The sequence below is a fragment of the Manis javanica genome, chromosome 7, assembly GCF_040802235.1.
Source record: "Manis javanica isolate MJ-LG chromosome 7, MJ_LKY, whole genome shotgun sequence".
NCBI classification, from domain to species: domain Eukaryota; kingdom Metazoa; phylum Chordata; class Mammalia; order Pholidota; family Manidae; genus Manis; species Manis javanica.
The window spans coordinates 23,940,771-23,960,655 of NC_133162.1; the positions used below are offsets into that span (position 1 = coordinate 23,940,771).

A 19,885-nucleotide genomic window follows, 5' to 3' on the forward strand; every position below is an offset into this window, starting at 1 on the left:
CAAGGCTGCAGCTGTCTGCACTGCTCTGTACTGTATTCCCTGCGGCCGACCCCAAGGCCTGAAGACCCTCCATCTGCCCTCTTTCCCTTGCCCACTCTCTGCCAGACACACCTGTGGTACTCCTCCTGTGCACCTTCCCTTCAGTAGGCGTCTTACAGTTTGGGTGCTTCTTGTTCCTCCCTGTCTACCTTGAGGTGAAGGGTGGTTCTGGTTCCTCCCTGTCTACCTTGAGGTGAAGGGTGCTTCTTGTTCCTCTCTGTCTACGTTGAGGTGAAGGGGTTGCCTTGGCAACAGTGATGTCCCTTGTGAGGTGCTTGCATTCCACTGATGTCACAGAGTAGGCCACACAGATGGAGGGGGGATGCACGTTCTACAGGAAATATTCACAGACCCCCAAACCGCTGAGGAGGATCCTGCAGACCTCTCGGGCACTCCAAAATGACCCTCCTTCCTCTTCTAGAAAACCTTCCCTCCTCTCTGTCCCCTCTGGCTGCCTGTGCATGACATGCGTCAAACCTGACTTTCCCTTTCCAAGAGGTGGCCAAAAAGTCAGGACAAGCAGCTTTGTCCTCCACTCTGAACAAACCAAGCGCAAGAGAACCGGTAACTCCTTCCTTCTCATCATCTGGGGCAGTCTGGCTCCCCAGTGCCTTGCCCTTTACCCAAGCTTTAGAGGAGGGAGCAGTGGCACGGATGGGGAAGTTGGGGGCCCAATCCAGTAGAGAATATAGATCCTTCATTGACCACTGTTGTCTTGAGACGCTACTACTACCTGGATTACGGGTCTGTGCCAGGCACGGTGCTCAGCACTACCTATGCATGTCCTACAAAGGGTTATTCCCATTTTGCCAATGATGAAACTGAGGCTTGGAATAGAACATTTGCCCAAATACAGAGAACATCCAACTACTGAGCAGGGAGTCAGGATGCAGCCCTGCTCCAAAGCCCATGCCTTACTCCAAAGCCCATGCGAGTCACACCTCCTTGGCTCTGGGGCTCCTGGAGACTGGCTTACTAGAGATGACCCAAGAGGGGAGCCCTTAAAGCCCAAAGAGGCCGTTTGGCCTTGCCAGCTGGCCTGAGGCAGCCAAAGCAAGCACGACCTTAGGTCGGCTTCACAGCATGCGCACGCTGGGGCTGCAGTAAGTGGTCAGCCACGGCCCTTCCACTTTCCCAAGCATTTGCTCAGATAGGGACCATGTTTCCTTGCTCTGTGCTTGGCTTCCTGCTGACCCATCTGGGCCACCTAACCATCTTCTTGATTTGCATAAGCATTAACCCCTGTGGCCTGGCCCACCAATCCTGAGACTGTATAGGAGTTACTCAACTTAGGCAAATGCAATTCTGTGTAACTGGGAGACAATGCTTATAAAACACTAAACAAAATGAGTAAATAAAATAAAAATCACAAAATTATGAAAGAGGAAAAGGAGAAATGCTACCAAGGAAACCCTGCCCCTGAGGCACTGGCCAAAGAGATCTACAGGCCAGAGTGACTGGAGTACTCATCTACTTGGGCAGTACCTGTCCACTGGTTAGAGTACCACAGAAATGAACACTGCACCCGGTATTAGACCTCGCTTCCTTCTCATCTTTGGTTCCCATGTGGCTTGCCCAGGACAGAGGGAACATATATCTTCTAGTATGCATTGTGTTCACAAAGTCTCCTTGCAAATTAATAAACTATCATTCTGTTTTGTATACCCACTTCTGGGAACTTGTTGAGGTGGCTCAGCAGCCCAAGTCCAAACTATCCTGAAATTACTGGAGGTAAAGTTTCTCTGAGTGGGCATTTTAATGAAGATATTTAGATTCAGCTAAGTTCTATTGAGCAGCCATTATGTGTTATATATCTTTTTTGGGACTTATAACCTTTCTTCTCCACATTGTTGTCAGCTTTCGCAGTTAAGGCGAGTCAGGCTGTGGACTTTTTACGTTCTTCATCCCTGGTAGCTGGTCACTGGGCAAATAATTTCATTTTTCTATGGTTGCTTTCTAATTTGTAAACCAGTAATCATACTAGCTGCCTAACTGAGTAGTGTGGGAATCAAATAAGGTAATCCATGAAAATCAGTCAGTGTGAGTGAGACATATACTTTTCTTTCCTTCTTTACCTGTGAAATCCTACAAAATCCATATATTTACAAGCAGTTCCTCTTTCACCTCAATCCTGAAAAAACTGAAATTATCTTTCCACCTGGTAAATTTCAGGACCTCAGCTGATCAGGGTCAGAGCAAAGGCCAGCTATCTCCTTTATCTCACGTAGATGGAAATGCTACCCAAGCAGCTCCTGTATTGCTAGGCCGTTGGCAATATGACCTTAGAAACTGAAAGGGTTTTCTCTGAAATTTATGCTGGGGGTTGGAGAGAGCTCACAAATTTGTCTTTGCATCTAAGTATCTTGTTTCATCACCAGTTTTTCAGAGCCAGAACTAGGGTGAGGCAAGTGAGGCACTCAATTCAGGACAGGGCAAGAGGTCAACACGGACAAGTTTTTCTTAACTGCTATATCATGTAGAAGTGTGGCCTTATTAAGAAAAGCGAAAACAAAACTAAACCTTTCTCATTTTACAGACGTCTTAGAAATACAGGAGGGAGGGCTTAGAATGGGAAAGAACATATTAACATTACCCTGGTCAATTCTCGTTAAACCCCCTTGAAATACGTGCTGGACTCTAAGTGCCCATTCTTAACGGGTTATTGATGTGGAGGTGACCACCCCCCGAATGCTCTACTAAAGACGGGGTTTTCTTGCCCACTCTTCCTACTCTTTAGGTTTACGAATAACCAGGGTGATGCCTCTCTTGGTTAAGGTACCCTAGCTCTCGGCTCAGATCACGTTCCCTGTGCCCCCCAGAGCTCAGTGGCTCAGTAATTGAATTTGGGGCAGGAGGGGCGCGCTGGAGCGCCGCTGTCTCCGGGCCCTGCGCGGCGGCTGTGAGCGCTGGGCGCTGCGCAGAGCTCAGGAGGCGTGGCTGAGGATGCAAGCAGGACCCTGGGGAAAGGTGAGCCCTGCGGACAGCGGCCTGTGGGTGGGGGGCGCCGCCAGGCTGGGGGATGTTGGCTCTGGAGGGGGTGGACCGGCCTCGGCTCCCTTACCAGCACGGCGGGGAGCAACTTGATGGGCTCCTCCGCCCAAAAGCCACCGGCAAAACTAAAGTGACATACGTCTCTGGGCTTCGGGAAGCGAAGCGCGCGCAGCAGGCTTGGGGTCCCGGGAGGAGGGTGAGCCTATCCAGCCACCGGGCTACATCCCTCCCTCTCCCCTCCCCCGCAGGACGCATACCCGCAGGGCCGGTGCCAGAGGGCCTGATCCGCAGCTACAGCAGGAGGTTCTGCACAGGACGCGCCTTGTCCTCCGGGCCAAAGGCAACAGGTGAGAAGCAGGGGGCCAAATGCCCCACAGGGGCCGTGTAAAATTAGGGGCGCCCTGCTCAGATTCCAAAGGGCTCTCTTTTGCTTTCTTCTGAGGCAAAGCCAATAAATGGTTAGCAAAGTGTTCTTTAGAGGCCTTCCCGAGATAGAGAGCTTTTTCTTAGAGTTGTGTCTGTGCATTAAACTTTTAGGACAACTCAGCATAAACTGAATGATGGTGCTGGTGAGTGGGTTCGGGTTCCCCACCCCATCCCTCCCTTAAAGCTTGTGAAGGAGGGACACAGCTGAGGCCCCAGGCCTTCTCTGACTTCTCCATAGCAGGTACCCCCGCCCACATCTCAGGCACCTTTAGATCAGCTCTGTTCTCTTCATTTTGCTTTCCACCTCCAGCATTTTCTTATTTGTTGATGACTTTCCTCACACTCCAGCCCCACCTCTACACTCACCCCCACCTCACCACCACCCCACCCCCAATGGTAAGGTTTTGAGGTTAAGGACTTTTGTCTCTTTTACTCATGGTCTAGAAGAGAGCCTGGCACATAGTAAGTGCTTAAAAATATTTTTTTAATGAACAAATAGTTACAAACAATGAAATAAAAGGGACTGCTATTGTCAGGTAGCTGCGTCTGGGGAGGTCACTCCCTGTGCACTAGGTGAAACCTCAACCCAGGTGGGGGAGAGGTCTCGGCTCTGACTAAGAAAGACTTCTCGAGCAGGCCAGAGGAGTGTCGGTTAAGAAGTAATTATTAAAGTGAGAGTTAGCAGCAAATGACAGCAGCTGTGCTGGCAGCAGAGCGCAAGGAAGAGCAGAGGGAAGGAAGGGAAGCTCATTGCACTCCTGCTTCTCATAGGGCAGATCCCTCGCCCACTCCTGAAGCCAGGGTCCTCTTGAATCTGCACTGCGTGGGAACTAAGCTCCTACCACCCCAGGATTTGGGGGAGCCGCAGAGCACTGGATGGACTGAGATTATCTTCTGAGAACTTCCCAAAGGCAAAGAAAGAAGACTGGGGGCAGGCTGCTAAAGAGCGTGACTGTACAGCTGCAGTCCGTCCTGATCACCCAGTGATGGGAACTTGCGAGCCCAAATCAGAGATCTCAGCAGCCCTTCCCTGCTTGTCTGAAGTAGGACAGGGAGAGAAGACTAGTGCTTAAGTCTAGAAAATTAAATGAAGTAGTGATACAAGAAAGACATTTACCACTGGAAGACCACAGAAACAAAGTGCAGCAAGAAGTCTTTATTTAGGGCAAAGTACACACTTGAAGAAAGGGGATTATGGCCAACCTCGGAGAGGAGGTGCGGTTAAAGGCTTAGGATTCTGTCTTTTAAGGTTTTCAAAAATGGGGCAAAGAGCTGGAGTGGGGTGAGGGGTAGGCTTTACTTGTTGTCTCATGATGTCTGTCTCTGGTGAGAGACATCATGTCACCATCCCGTCTGTCCTCTAGATATTCTGTCAGCTTAATTTAACACAAGGAATTTCTCGATCATGTTCTCCAAGATAGTGGTTCACCTCAAGCAGTGGAAACATATCATTTAGGACTGCTTGCCCTGCCTTAAGATAGGGTAGGTTATTGGCCAATTACCAGAAAATATGTTAGGAATCTTACCTCCTAACTCCTGGTTTTTAAAATGGAATCTTGGCCTTAAGATGGAGTCCCTGCTCTTCTTACTATGCTACTTATATCTGAGCATTTTCATCATAGGCAGGAAAATTAATCATGATACTTGTTCCATGTCTCTGCCCTACCTCACTATCAAGAGGTGCCTTGAAGGTTCTGACATAGAAATGGGTATATATCCTTGCAGAAGGAATTTTGCAAGACCAGCTCCTGCAGGGCATTCTGGATTTGGAAGGTAGAGCAACTTCCCTGGAATGGGGACTGTGTAATGCCGCTGGCCTCAAAGCCAGTGGGTTGAGAACGGGTTACTCCAGAGTTTCGGCTCTTGTCTCAGCGAGTCCATCATCAGGGGATAACTTCAGAGTTTCAGATTCATGTCAGAGAAATACAGAGATTTTTATATAAAATTATGTAATTCTGTTGTGTGATGTATATAGCATGTATGCCCAGATTCTTCCCTCTGGCTCAATTCTAGTTGGCCCTAATGTTCTCTATTTGAAGTAACAATCGCTTGATGTTTTACCCAGAATGAGAAATTAATGTAAATATTTCTTTAGGGCAGAGTTTTTCAATGCTTTCACTATTGACATTTTGGGCCAGATAATGCTTTATTATGTGTTGGGGGGTGGGGAGGTTGTTCTGAGTGTTTCTGGATATTTAGCAGTTTCCCTGGTGTCCACCCATTAGGTGGTAGTTGAATCCCCTCTTCCTCCAGTTATCACAACCAAAAACGTTATATCTCCAGACATTGTTATGTGTCCCTGGGGAATGGGACAAGATCACTCTTAGTTGAGAACCACTTTAGAATTTAAGAAAATTACCTGAGCAAAGGATATACACACTTATTTCCTTTAACCTTTTTAAAACATACGTGAGCACCTCAATAAACTTTGTGGGCTTGAACCTCTAATAATCATCGAGAAGAAGAATTAAACAGTCATTGCCCGCTGATATACTAGGCACTGTCCTAAGCACTTTGTAAGTATTCACTTATTTGATCTTCACAACATGCCAAGAGGTGGATATAACTATTACCCCCATTTTACAGTTAAGGACACTGAGCTCGGGGAGGTTGAGGAATTCAGCCAAGATCACAAGCTAGACTGTCCAGACCCCCGGCGGTTTGATGCCACAATTCATGCCCATAACTGCTAATACTTAACGATATGCTGCGGTGACCTGTTAAAATCAGAGTTGTACTTTTGAGTTCTAAAAGCATGTGAGCTCTGAGTCAGACCTACTGGGCCCCCAGTCTTGGCTCTGCTACTTCCTAGTGGTGATTTGGGGCAGGAGTTTCAACCTCCCAGAGACAGGAATCACAAGGAGCACAGGAGACAAGGCACAGGCAACGTTTAACACACACAACTGTAGGAGGGAAGGCAATGATATGGCTGTGCATTTTTCTTTGTAAAAAGCCTAGATGTTAAAAAACTTACTGCAAATTTAAATTTTATAAATTGATTGCTTCTGCCTGGGTAAGCCTCTCGTTTTTGTTCTGTCTTATTTTCCCTCTGCTTTCTAAGACATGAAGTTATCAACATTAACTTGAGAAACAAGCCTGAATGGTACTACACAAAGCACCCTTTTGGCCAAATTACTGGCCTGGAGAACAGCCAATGTCACCTGATCTATGAATCAGTCATCACTTGTGAGTACCTAGATGACACTTACCCGGGAGGAAGCTGTAGCCCTATGACCCTTATAAGCGAGCTTGCCGAAAGATGTTATTGGAGCTATTCTATAAAGTATATCCAATGTTTAAAACAACTTACACTCTATTTGGATGTCTTTCCTAAATTTCAATCCATTTTTAAAGCTAAACGATTGGTCAAATTGTTTTGTTTTAATACTATGTGCGCCTTAGGAGGATAAGTGGCATAGAATCATAGTAGGTCTATCACCTGGCTTAACTGATAGACACACTTCCATTTCAACTAGCAGTCTCAAGAGGTATGGTTATGGTGTAGTTATGACTGTGTGGCTCGAGAAAGGAACATTGAAAGGGCTGAAAACTGGTAGTGCCTTAATATATCTAAGGGACATATCTAAGGTTTCAGGTAAAAAAATAATGGGGTGTGAAGAAGGTAATGCACAGAAGAGGGTTGCCCTTTATACAGAGCAAGAGTGTCAGCTCTTGGAAAATGTGGAGAAGAAAGACAAGGCGACACCTGTTGATAATGGGAAAAAAATGATGGAGAAATTTAAAAATAGTTTTCTTTGAAAAGAAATAAAAATAACTCAGTGATATTAATAGCTGACATATATTGAGCATTTACGTTGTGCCAAGCACTATCCTTAGTACTTTATAAATGTGAACTCATGTGAGCCTCACTACTGTCCTTTAGGGTGAGTGCTGTGATTGTATCCATTATTCAGATGAGGACACTGAGGCTTAGATAGATTCAGTGCCCCATCTAAGACTGTACAGCATGGAAGTAGCTGATAAAGTAAGAAAACTGGAGAACCCCTTTTAAAGGACCTTGTTTTACCAGGGTGCTGTGTTAAGGGGATTCCTGGCAACACAGGGATGCCCCTCAGAGACAGCTGAGGAGCCTGGGTATGGGTGTCAGCCTGTTAAGTTAGGGTGACACAGTTTAGGTTGCATTTTTAGGTGGAGCAGGAATGTGGAGTTCCCTCATACTTCTCCACTGAGAGCTTCTGTCCTTTGATTAGGCCCCACATTTGACCAAGCAGTGGCTGGTAGCATTGAGATGTGGGAGACTGTGTGCTGATCTGAAGCCAGCCCTGCATCAGGAATTCAGCTCTCTTGAAGAGGTACAAAAAGGGGCCCCTCTCCTGGTCAGATATAGTGGAAGAAGTGATGCAGCGTCCCCAGTCTGCTCCCCCAGACACCCACTGCTTTCACGGACTTATTCTTTCTGCCAAACTTTGGTAAGTTTGGCCACTAATCATCTAATTTTAACTTGTGAATGTTTACTCTCCACTAACTGGCTCTGGAATTATTCTTGAAAATCTGGCAAAGAGTTGGGAAGGATATGTGATGAATTTCTTCCTTTCCTGGAGTCACCACATCTGTTAACCACATATAGAGATCTGCTAAGTATGTCTGTATGGCTTCTTTAGCTTCTGCCAACGGGGCCAAGGTTTGGCTGCTAGGAAAAGAGACCTAACTACTATAAATTTATCTTATAAGGGTTTATTCTCTCACATAAAAGAGCTAGAGGTAGGACAGTTCAGGGCAATTTTGATGACTTCTTCATGAAGTTACCAGGAACTGAGTAATTTTCTTTCTGCTCTGTCATCTTTAGTGCAAGGCTAGTCATCCTCACAGTGACAGGACAGCTGTTGGAACTGCAGCCATCACATCTAAGTTTCAGGTTGCAGAAAGGAGAACAGAAAAGAAAGAAATGGCCAAAGGCCTTGCCCCTTTAGAGGGTTTTGCCAGAAGTCCTACTCAATGACTACTTAAATATCATTGGCCAGGACTTAATTGTGGGGTCATAACTATCTGCAGGAGAGCCTGGGGAAATTACTCTTTCTTCTGGGGACACCCTAAATAAAATCAGGGTACTATAATTAAGAAAGAAGGGGAAAGTAGCTATGGGTGAGCATGGAGCAATCTCTGCTAGCAGATCCTCCATTAACCTGGCAGTAATTGGGCTAGTTAACTCTTACCTCTAGAATAATCTGGAAGGTGGGTCTTTGACTTCCTTCATCTTTGTTCCGGAAACTGATACATTCCTTTTATGGCTGGGTTGTTACTCTGTGGGCAGCCAGACAATGCTGTTCTTATCTCCTTAAGGGAAAGCTGATATTAATACTCTTCCATTTGACTTTTGTCAAGTGGAAACAGATTGAATTATTTATAGTTCCAGCTATCTTGGATTTGTACAGTTGCGACATTTATGGATGATAAACAGTCGTGTGTAGTGAACCTTTGGTCCTGAGACCACAGACTGTGGTCTTGACTCTGGAGGCAGGATGATGTGGTGGAAAGCGTATGAGATCCTCGGCCAGCTTTGCTAGATTCCAGAACCTTGGGCTAGCTTCTAGACCTCTCTCTGCTTGGGTTTCCACATTTATAGAGTGAAGGAGTGTTTTGAAAGGTGTATTTTCTGAGCCTCTAGGTTCTGCAAAGGAATGGCCCAGCAAGGGGAGGTCTGGTGGGTGGTTCAGATCCTGCTTCACCCAGAACAGCCCTGCTTTTAACATCTTGTTTAACATGACATCTAATAAGGAAGTATCTGGGGAAGGAAATTTGAAAGCTCTTATACATAGAGAATTTTTAAGGTCTTTATTTTAAAGATTAGGTGAATTGATTCCATCTTGCCTGGCTAATCTTCTTACAGATAAATGCTGGGCCAGGGAAAGAAGTTTTGAATTAAAACAAAACCCTTTGAATCCAAAGAAAATTGAAAACATATTTTGATCTGTCACTCTCCTTCTCTACATTTGAATGATGGATGAACTCTGTAAATTGCAGATTGCTGCATAAATGTATAATGTGATGGTTCTTTTGTTGGGGCTCTTCCAGGGAAAGCGAACCCATATTTTTGTGCCATGCACTATGCTGCACGTGTTTGCATCCACCATCTCATTTAATCTTCCCAATAACCAGCTCAGGTAAATGGTACTGTGCCTACTTTACAGATGGGAGTAGCCTCTGTCTGCAGGCTTTGAACTAGGTACTATGTACCTAGGGATACAAAAAGTAAGCCAAGCTCTAAGAATACAAAAAGCTTGATTCTGGTCCTAGGACTGCAGAATGCAAAGACATTCACAGAGCTCAAAGCCCCAAGGAGGGAGAGACAGACTGTTACACCCATTTAAAACTATGGTGTACCAAGTACTATGCTGCAGACATAGCTAAGAGAGAGACCTGGCTGTTTGCTGGGTGGGGAATAAGGCCTCTGTTGACTTCTCCAGGATGAAGCAGAGGCACAGAGCAGAAAGACTGGTGTGTCCAGCAAACAATAAGCAGAGAGAGGTTAGTGACCAGGGAGTTATTGGTAACAGGTAAATGTAGAGGTGGACCAGAGTCTGGTGCTAAAGGGCCTTTTCCACTGTGCCAAGGAAATTTGTGCTTTCTACCAAACTTGATGGAGAGTAACGAGGAATTATTAAGCAGGGAATGGCGTGCTCCCTCTTGCTTTTTCAAATGTTCAGCCCAGCAACCTACTGTGTAAAGGTGGGATGAGAGGGGGCAATATGGGGGATGGTGGGGGATTTGGGGGACCACATCAAAGTGAATTGGAGAGGGGATTTGTTTGGAAAGATTAACAGGGAGTGAAATGAGCAGGGTCTGCCAAGAGGTTAGCATTGTTGAGGATGGTTTCCAAGTTTCTGCTCAGGAAATGTGATGCTTTTCAGAGGTGGAGGGAGGATCCATTTTGTCCAGTGTGAGGTACCGATTGGCTATTCATGTGGAAATACACTGAGGAAGGAAACCTGGGGGCTGTTCCAGACCTTCAGGAAGGTCCCACTGCCTAAGAGCTTGATTCTTTACAGACCACGATGCCCTTCTTCACACATGCAGCTTGGCAGCAGCAAGCGGGAATATCTCTTTTTGTTGAAGTCAGGGCTAAGTGGGGGAGGCAAAACCACTGAACAGGGCCACAGGATGCATCCATCAGTCATAAGAACAAGAACTGAGACTCAGTGTTTAACCTTTGTGACTGCTGTTTAACCAGAGATATCAGGAATATAACCAATGGTGTGGTGATAAATGTTTAACAACAGACTGAGTAAAAGGGGGAGGGGGGAAGCCCTGATTTATAGCATTCACTGATTTCATGGTGTAAAGACTCCCACTGAAGGCTGGTGCTAACCTACCAATGTGATGTCTGTAAACTCAGAGTTGGGAAGATAACTCTGGAAAAACACTGAGGGAATGAGAATGTGTGCCTTCAGTGACCAAGGCCTTCAGCTTCCAGAGGCCACAGGACCCTTTATAATTCTTGGCATTCACTAAATTCACCTGTGGCACTTGACTTTTCATTTCCATGCAAAGTTTCTCATATCACCAAATTTGATTACATGCCCCTTATGTGTAGCAGTTTGCAAGATATCAAATTTGCATAAATGATGCATATTATCACCCAGGAGGTTCTGTAGTTAAATATCTTCATGACTCTTATAATCTTAATTTTTAATCTGTCCTTTCTCCTCCCCAGAAAGAATGTATTTTTGCCCAATTAGATTATACTATCTTGGTTATGTTTTGCTATTTTTCTTTCATAAGTTTTATTACTTTTAATAATAAAATTACTTATATATTGTTTAATTGTTTTTCCTTAGATGTCTTCAGGACATGAATGAAAAAAAATTTATATCTGGCTTAGTGTTCACAGAAAATAATTTTCAGTAGTACAGCAGACTATTTACAAGGTAAATTAATTTTATTTTTATTTTTATATATGACAAAAATTTATTTCTCAGTTCTAGAGGCCTGGAAGTCCAAGATCAGGGTGTAGGCATGGTCATGTTCTGGTGAGAGTCCTCTTCCCAGTTCACAGCTGGTACCTTCTTCCTTACATGGTGGAAGGGGTAAGGGAGTCCTCTGGGGTCTTTTTAAAAATTTTATTTTGGTATCATTAATCTACCATTACATGAGGAACATTATGTTTACTAGACTCCCCCCATCACCAAGTTCCCCCCAGATACCCCATTGCAGTCACTGTCCATCAGTGTAGTAAGATGCTGTAGAATCACTACCTGTCCTCTCCGTGCTGTACAGCCCTCCCCGTGCCTCCCCCACATTATGCATGCTAATCGTAATGCCCCCTTTTCCCTCCCCCCACTCCTTATCCCTCCCTTCCCACCCATCCTCCCCAGTCCCTTTCCCTTTGGTAACTATTAGTCCATTCTTGGGTTCTGTGATTCTGCTGCTGTTTTGCTCCTTCAGTTTTCTCTTTGTTCTTATACTCCACATATGAGTGAAATCATTTGGTACTTGTCTTTCTCCCCCTGGCTTATTTCACTGAGCATAATACCCTCAGCTCCACCATGTTGTTGCAAATGGTAGGATTTGTTTTCTTCTTATGGCTGAATAATATTCTATTGTGTATATGTATGCTAAATTAATTTTTTATCAACTACATTTTTATCAACTGAATTCATTGTTACTAGCTATTTTCTATACCAGCTTTATTGGGATATAATTCACATACTATGAAATTTACCCTTTAAAGGGTCCAATTCACTGGTTTTAAATATGTTCATAGAATTGTTTAACCATCACTATCTTATTTCAGAACATTTCATCATCCTAAAAAGAAAGTCTTAGCAGTCACTCCCATTTCTTCCCAATCCTGCAGCCATGGGCAACCACTAATTTACTTTTCTGTGTCTATGGATTTACCTGTTCTGGTAAGTGGAATCATACAATGTTATGGAATCATACAATGTTAGCCTTTCATGAGCTTCTTTTACTTAGCGTAGTGTTTTCAAGGGTCATCTTTTATTTCTTTTCATGGCCGAATAGTATTCCATTGAATAGATATATCAATTTTGTTTATCCATTCATTGGTGGATGGACACATGGGTTCCCACTTTTTGACTATTACCAATAATGCTGGTGTGAACATTTGTACACAAGTTTTTGGACATATGTTGCCAATTCTTTTAGATTTGCTAACTACGTTAACTGTCTACCTACATGCTATGTTTAGTTGAAACCACCATTCTTTCACATTAGGGAGCTGATTATTCTCTATTCATGACGGCTAGTTGAGTGGTCTAAATGCTGTTGCTAGTTTGGTAACTTCATTTGTTGTTCAATTCTGACAGCTGCCTTCTAAATAAACTAATACTCTATTTCTTTCAATAACCTTCAGCTCTACCATCTACCATCATGTAAGTAACAGAATAAGAATGATTATTATTTAGAAATTAATTTTACTCTTCTCCCATTATAATGTAATACTTGTTCACTAGAGAGGATTTGGAAAATACAGAAAAATTTAGTAACTAACAGAAAAACATCCATAATCCCACTACTCAGAAATAACTACTGTTGCTTTTTTAGACTTTTTGTTTATTTTCTGTCCTTTTTTACAAAATATATTTTTGTATAGTTGAAATTATATACTGTATGTAGAACTTGGTTACCATTGGGATGTAAGGATTTTTCCTGTATTTTTATAAACTCTAGAAATGCTTATATATATACACACATATATATATGTATACATATAAGGGTGTTTATTAGAGCAACATTATTGTGATGGTGACAAGTTATAAACCTTACTGTATATCAGACAGGGAATGGTTAAATTATATTCATCCTGTGGGATTCCAGAGAGCAGTTAAAAATGAATGCGATAGACCTATGTGTTCTGACCTAGAAATATTTACATGAATTACACAGTCATGCAGATGGTGTGAGCCTATTTATATAGAAGAAAACAAGACTATGTATATGCACATGTACATGTAAATAAATGCCTAGAAAAGCGTCTAGAGAGATCCACATCAAACTTCAAATAGTGGATCCTCCTGGGAAAGGGATTAGATTTGGGAAAGGAAAGGAAAGTGGTAAGGGCAGGGATGGGATGGGAGGGTCTTTGCCTTTTATGCCGCTTTCTGTGTTTGAATTTTTTAAAATAACGAGACTGTATTTCTGTATTATATTTGTAATTTTTTAAAAATACAGAAAAATAATCATTCTACATAACTTGCCATGTGTATAAACCATAGTTATTTATCCAGCACACTCATTAGGGGTGCTTATATTATTCCTAGTCATTTACCACTGTGAATGGTGCGGCAGAGAATAACAGCTTCTTCGAATCAAAAAAGCACTTTCTTTATTTTAGAGTATGTGCATAAGCTAGACTTCCAGGAATGGAATTACCAGACCAGAGGGTATGAACCCTTTGGAGGCTTCAGCTGTATGTTGCCAAATTGTTTCACCAAAGACTTGGGCTGTTTGCCCTCCAGCAGCAGTACATGAAAATGCTCTTTGCTCACTGTTGGGAGATTTCATTAAAAAGTTATTTGCCTGTTTTGGAGAGAAACATAGTTTCTCATTGTTGATTTTAATACATATTCCTTTGGTTGCTGTGCAATAGAAGATTTTCCTCGAAGTATACCATCTCTCTATGTTTATGAAAATGGCCTGTTATCCACCCATCTGTCAAGGACTTAACTGCTTTTCCTTGTTGATTTTTAAAAGTTCCTTTTAAAGAAGTTCCTATATATAAAGGATATTTGCCTGTTTTTTTAAAGCACATTTTTGGGTTCTCTTCTGTTTTTCCTTTAAGTTTGGTATATCTGTGTATCTTTTTAGTACATATAGAAATACAACACTTAAAAATACTGCCCTATAAAGTGTTCCTGTTGTGATTTCTTCCACAGCTTTTATGCGTGGCAAGTCCTCTCCCCCTTGGGAGATCTGATACTCACTCACCAATCAGTTTAAAGATATTTACCTTACAGGCGTTGCCCTCCTAGCTTTCCCCCTACTGTCCTATAGGCACATTTTGACAAGAGAGTTAAGGCCATTAAACGAATTTCAGCATGGAGTTTTCAGGATGCTCCTTTAATCCCCAAATATTAACAAGTTGCGTTCAAATATTCATAGGGAACTCTGGGTTGTGATTGGTGAGCAGCAGGATAGGTCTTGTGCCGCAGACCCTACTTCTAAGGCTTCTTTCTAGAGAAGAAATGGATTTGTATGGTTTGTTATATATCCTTGGTTTGTTTTACAGGGAATCGGTTCACCGTCGCTACCTCAAGCCTCAGCTATGGATCGGTGTAGCAGGGACCTGTAATTTGAAATCTTGAGAACCTCCCTTTATCTTTTATGAACTCCAAAGAGCCTCCTAGGGGAGCCGCGGCCGGTGAGCCTCACCACAGCTGGCCACAAGGGGGAGCCCCGTGCGCTTCTTCCTTCTGCTGATGCTCTAGCGTGCATCTGCTTTCTGCCCGCAGGGGGAGCCCAAGAGACCCTCCCAGAGGATGAAGGGCCCTTCACCTGGGCTTTTCATGTCCAGGGGACAGAAATAGTGTCTCCACCTCATGCCAGATAGTCCCTCCCTCTTCTTTTGCATGCTCACTCCTTATCCCTTATCACATCCAAAAAAAGCAGGGGTAGGCTCTGTAGTCATTTTTCAGTGAACTGGAGAACAGAACATTTTAAAGATAGATTTTTCTAATAGTCCAGGACATTGAATGGCTTTTCCCACAATATCAATGCTTAAGCCTGAATGCAAGCTGTGTTAATACTTCTAGGAAACCTCAGGGCTAGAAGCTAGAGCCTCATTCCCCTCCCCTGGCGGTGTGTGGCCGTGTGGGGGACGTCGGGGGCCTCCTCTCTAAGCTGTTTTGCCTTGTTTCTTGATACCAAGGACGATATTCCTAAAAGTGGGAGATTCCACTGTGAGAGCAGCTATTCGACATTAAGAATGGCCATCATTACATGTGGCTAGTGGGTGAAAGAAGGAACTCAAAATTGAGTTTAAAAATGATGCTGGGTATTAACCACTAAGTGGGTGGAGGTATAACAGCAGCTTCCTATTCCATTTTGATGATAAAACACTTGGTAAAGATAAGACATTGGAAATTATGACTGTCAGTTTATTTTACTTCTGACTGTCCTAAAATCTGTCAAGAAGCTTATAGTCTGTAAGCAAAGGCCCTAGTCTGAGAACATGGAGAACTACTTTAGTGAAATTCCCTGAAGACCTTCCTATCAATGGAATAAAAGAGGAAGCAGAGAATTTGCTAAGCCCTTTTACCACTATTGTGTCTCACCTCCCTGTGAGGTGCTCTGGCCGAGCCCCTCATTGAGAGAAAGGGAGAAAAGCAGACAGAGTTCTCACGGGGAAGCTCAGAGCTGGGCCAACCCTTGGCTGTAGAGCAGCAGAAGCGTTCAGAGTTTGCTGATTGCAAGCTTTTGTCTGATACTTAAATTTAAAGAACAAGCAAAGAATTCACAAGAGCTTTCCGTGATTGAAGTCCTCATGCGTATGTATTTGAAGTTGAGTGACACAAGGGCTGACACTACTCTGGGAATTAGGAGAATGGTGTTTTTGTCTTAGCTCTGGCATGACCAGAGCCCCTTTATGTCCCTGGGACTGAGTTTCCTGCTCCATAAAGTGAGTCTCTTGTGCTTCCGTGAGAGAGACAGGGACCAGATACCCAGCATGTTTTCCTCTCCACTTCAGCTGCCAGGAAGCTCAAGTCAAATTCAAAGCTGTATTTAAGGAATTCTGCAGGACCCTTGGCTTGATGTCTTGATGTTATTTTTCTTCCTGGTTTTGACCTTCTGTTCTTCTATTTTACCTAATCTTAGTACTTTATTACTTTTCATATTTAATATTTTATTGTACATTTTTTTAAATACTGCACTTGTAATCCTTTTGTGTAGTGATCATGGTGTAAGTCAATATAGCAAATGGGAGGGCAGTCATGCTATATGAGTTCCAGCCGCCCTCCCAGTACTGATGGCCTAGGATTCTAAGGGGATGAGTCAGTTCACAGGTCTGAAAGGTATCAGGTCTACATCGCAGGGAGCTCTCCTACTGAGGGCCCTGAAGACTTCGATAAACCTCTAAGGAGGTCTAACTAGGAAGTCCTCCTACATCCCTGGGATGTGTCTGTAAACAAGCCAGTGCTTTGTGCTGGTTTATAGGAAGACAGCTTTCTTATTGGAGTTTTAGACTTGACCTGTGAGGAATCTGGTAGAGAAATGTCTGTCTTAGGCAGGGCTCTAATCTGCTGTATCAAGAACTTGAAGGAATTTTGATGTCATACTTGGATTTAAGAAAGTCCAGGGGAATGTGAACATGTATCTTGAAAGTGGGAAGAGGCTGGCAGAAGATAAGTAATGCTTCATCCATTTCATCCATATGCTACTCTTGACTTTATTGTACCATTTGTGCCATGAAGGCCAATCATAAGCTGGAAGTATATATTTCAAAGCCAGTGATAAAAGTTTGAGTAATTACTATCTATTCCTGAACATCAAGAAGGTTTGGGGCTTTCTGGAATCCAGAGAAACTGAACAATTCATTCCTTTACCCTTGTAGGTAAGATTTTATTTATACATGACTGAAAATAGCCTTTGGTTTGAATTTTCGTTAGCCAGATTCTGCTGTTTTAGTACCATCCTGTTAGTTTCTTCAAACAGAGTGATGCCATAGTAGTTTTTTCAGACGTCCAGGACACTTGTTGGGGGGAATTCACCTATGCCATACTGGGATATAATGAAGTCTTAGACCTTAGGACAACAAGATTTGCTTTCTTTTCCTCAGAGAAGGGTGGTGGGTGGGGGACACCATTGATCTTTCTGTCAGGGATGGATTTGCTTCTGCAGACTTGCTTTCTCGGGTCTCCATGCCTTCTCCTCATGAGAGCTCACATTCATTCATGCGCGACTATGCCACTCCTCACCATAACCTCTGAGGTTGGCACTAACACTGCCACCACTTCACAGATGAGAAAATTGAGGGTTGGTGGAGGAAGCGGGTAAGTTGCCCTCGGTTCCATGTTGAATGGAGCCCAGCATGGGGCCGGGTCTGCGGGTTCCAGAGCTCACCTTCTTAACTGCAATCCTACACTGCATGATACAGTGCACAAGCTGGTCAAGCCTGAGTGATAAAGATAGGAACATAGAAACCTAGATAAAGGGCTTGTGCTGCTCTAATCTCAGCCAGTCATGTAGGAATCTAGATCTATAGCTATAGGGGAGTCCTTAGTAGATTATGAGCTATACGGGATAAAGAGAATCCTTTGCTTGATTTAACTAAGTACTTGGCACCATACTTTTTTCTTTGGGAGGATCTGTCCCAACCATAACTTCTGCTAAGCACTTTTTCTTTTAAAATTTTCAGTCTTTGGCTATCTATAAATGTATCTGTTTTCCTTTTATTTATTTTTCATTTTTTTATTTTTAAAAATTTTTTATTAAGGGATGATTGATATACACTCTTATGAAGGTTTCACATGAAAAAGACCCCATCCATACCCTAATGCAGACACTGTCCATCAGTGCAGCAAGATGCCACAGATCCAGTATGTGCCTTCTCTATGCTACACTGTTCTCCCTGTGATCCCCCACACCATGTGTACTAAACATAATACCCCTCAATCCCCTTCTCCCTCCCTCCCCATCCACCCTCTTACACCCTTCCCCTTTGATAACAACTAGTTCATTCTCGGAGTCTCTGAGTCTGCTGCTAGTTTGTTCCTTCAGTTTTACTTCATTGTTACACTCAACAAATGAAGAAAATCATTTGTCACTTGCTTTTCTCTGCCAGCCTTATTTCACTGAGCATAATGTCCTCCAGCTCCATCCATGTTGTTGCAAATGGTAGGATTTGTTTCTTTCTTATGGCTGAATAGTATTCCATTTTGTATATGTACCACCTCTTCTTAATCCATTCATCTACTGATGGACACTTAGGTTGCCTCCATATCTTGGCTATTGTAAAAAGTGCTGCGATAAACATAGGGGTGCATATGTCTTTTTGAATCTGCTAAGTTGTGTTCTTTGGGTAAATTCCAAGGAGTGGAATTCCTGGGTCAAATGGTATTTCTATTTTTAGTGTTCTGAGGAACCTCCATATGCTTTCCAGAATGGTTGAACGAGTTTACATTCCCACCAGCAGTGTAGGAGGGTACCCCTTTCTCCACATCCTTGCCAGCATTTGTTGTTCTTAGTCTTTTCGATGCTGGCCATCCTAACTGGTATAAGGTGATATCTCATTGTGGTTTAAATTTGCATTTCTATGATGATTAGTGATGTGGAGCATCTTTTCATGTGTCTGTTGGCCATCTGAATTCCTCCTTTGGAGAACTGTCTCTTCATATCCTCTACCCATTTGTTAATCAGGTTATTTGCTTTTTGGGTGTTGAGGCGTGTAAGTTCTTTATATATTTTGGATGTAAACCCCTTGTTGGATATGTCATTTACAAATATATTCTCCCATGCTGTAGGATGCCTTTTTGTTCTGTTGATGGTGTCTTTTGCTGTACAGAAACGTATCTGTTTTCTTTACATTCCTTCTATTGGTGTTGATTTGTCCTGTTTGGGAATAAGAACTTTGTTCTAATGCAAAAAGTTGATAACGTTGAGTGGCCGCCAAGTGTGAAGTTCAAAGAGCTCAAATAAAAAAAGAAAGTATGATAGACAGTGTTGGAATTTGAGGGAGCCCATTAAATAGCGCTGCTCTTTCCTGCTTTAGTTTGAATCAGTTGAGAACTCAGGCAAAAGAGGGAGCATGTGGAGACTGTGGTATCCCCTTTATTACAGAGGAACTGGATCCCGGAGAAGGGGTATCACAATTGCAACAGGTGGCCTTCCTTATGTGGCCTCCATCCCCCCAGTGATGGGCAGTGCTGGCCTGAGGCAGGACATACCCCCTGTAGGGACTGAGCTCCTCCATGGAAAGCTTAGCATGTGGAGGAAACTCTTCTAGACTAAGAGCGAGGGGCTGCAGTCTCTTCCAAATTCTCTGATCCAGTATGGAAAGGAGAGAGGGGCTGAGTGTGGCATGGAGGATGACCCCCCAAAAAGGTGGAGGAGACCTCAGGAAAAGGGAAGAAACATGCATCTAACAAATCAGAAGGAGACTGAAAGCCTTAGCTCCCTCTTTGGGCTTAATTCAATATTTGTATTTAGCACTTATAAATATGTCAGCAGGTTGGTAAATTAACTGCATTTGTTCTGTTTGAACTTTTAGATTCTTAGCTATCAGAACACCATCTCCTTGAAGTTAAAAAACAAACACTGTGACTAGTTTCTACTCCTTGGAAGAATTTAATTCATCCTTTAATATAAATAAGGCAGCATGAAACACCAAGATCCCCACTGCTTTCTGATTCAAAACACTCCCATTTCCCCACTGAGTTGTCCTCTCCGAGTAAACAAGAGGCCAGAAGATAATTTTTCAGTTCACTTTCTCCTGGAAGCAAAGGGGAAGCAG

General features: G+C 43.2%; 1 protein-coding gene and 1 long non-coding RNA gene across 2 annotated transcripts in view; both read left to right on the forward strand.

The window, feature by feature from the left end:
• The window catches only part of LOC118968886 (glutathione S-transferase omega-2-like), a 63,194-nt gene extending 53,061 nt beyond the window's left edge, over positions 1-10,133 (forward strand). The window contains exons 2-4 of the mRNA XM_073240468.1: positions 3,279-3,377; positions 6,518-6,642; positions 7,668-10,133. Of these exons, the coding sequence (XP_073096569.1) occupies positions 3,279-3,377; positions 6,518-6,642; positions 7,668-7,726 (283 nt within the window). The 3' untranslated portion in view covers positions 7,727-10,133. The remainder of the gene's footprint in view (positions 1-3,278; positions 3,378-6,517; positions 6,643-7,667) is intronic.
• The window catches only part of LOC140850354 (uncharacterized), a 139,106-nt gene that overhangs the window by 79,896 nt on the left and 39,325 nt on the right, over positions 1-19,885 (forward strand). The window lies entirely within an intron of this gene.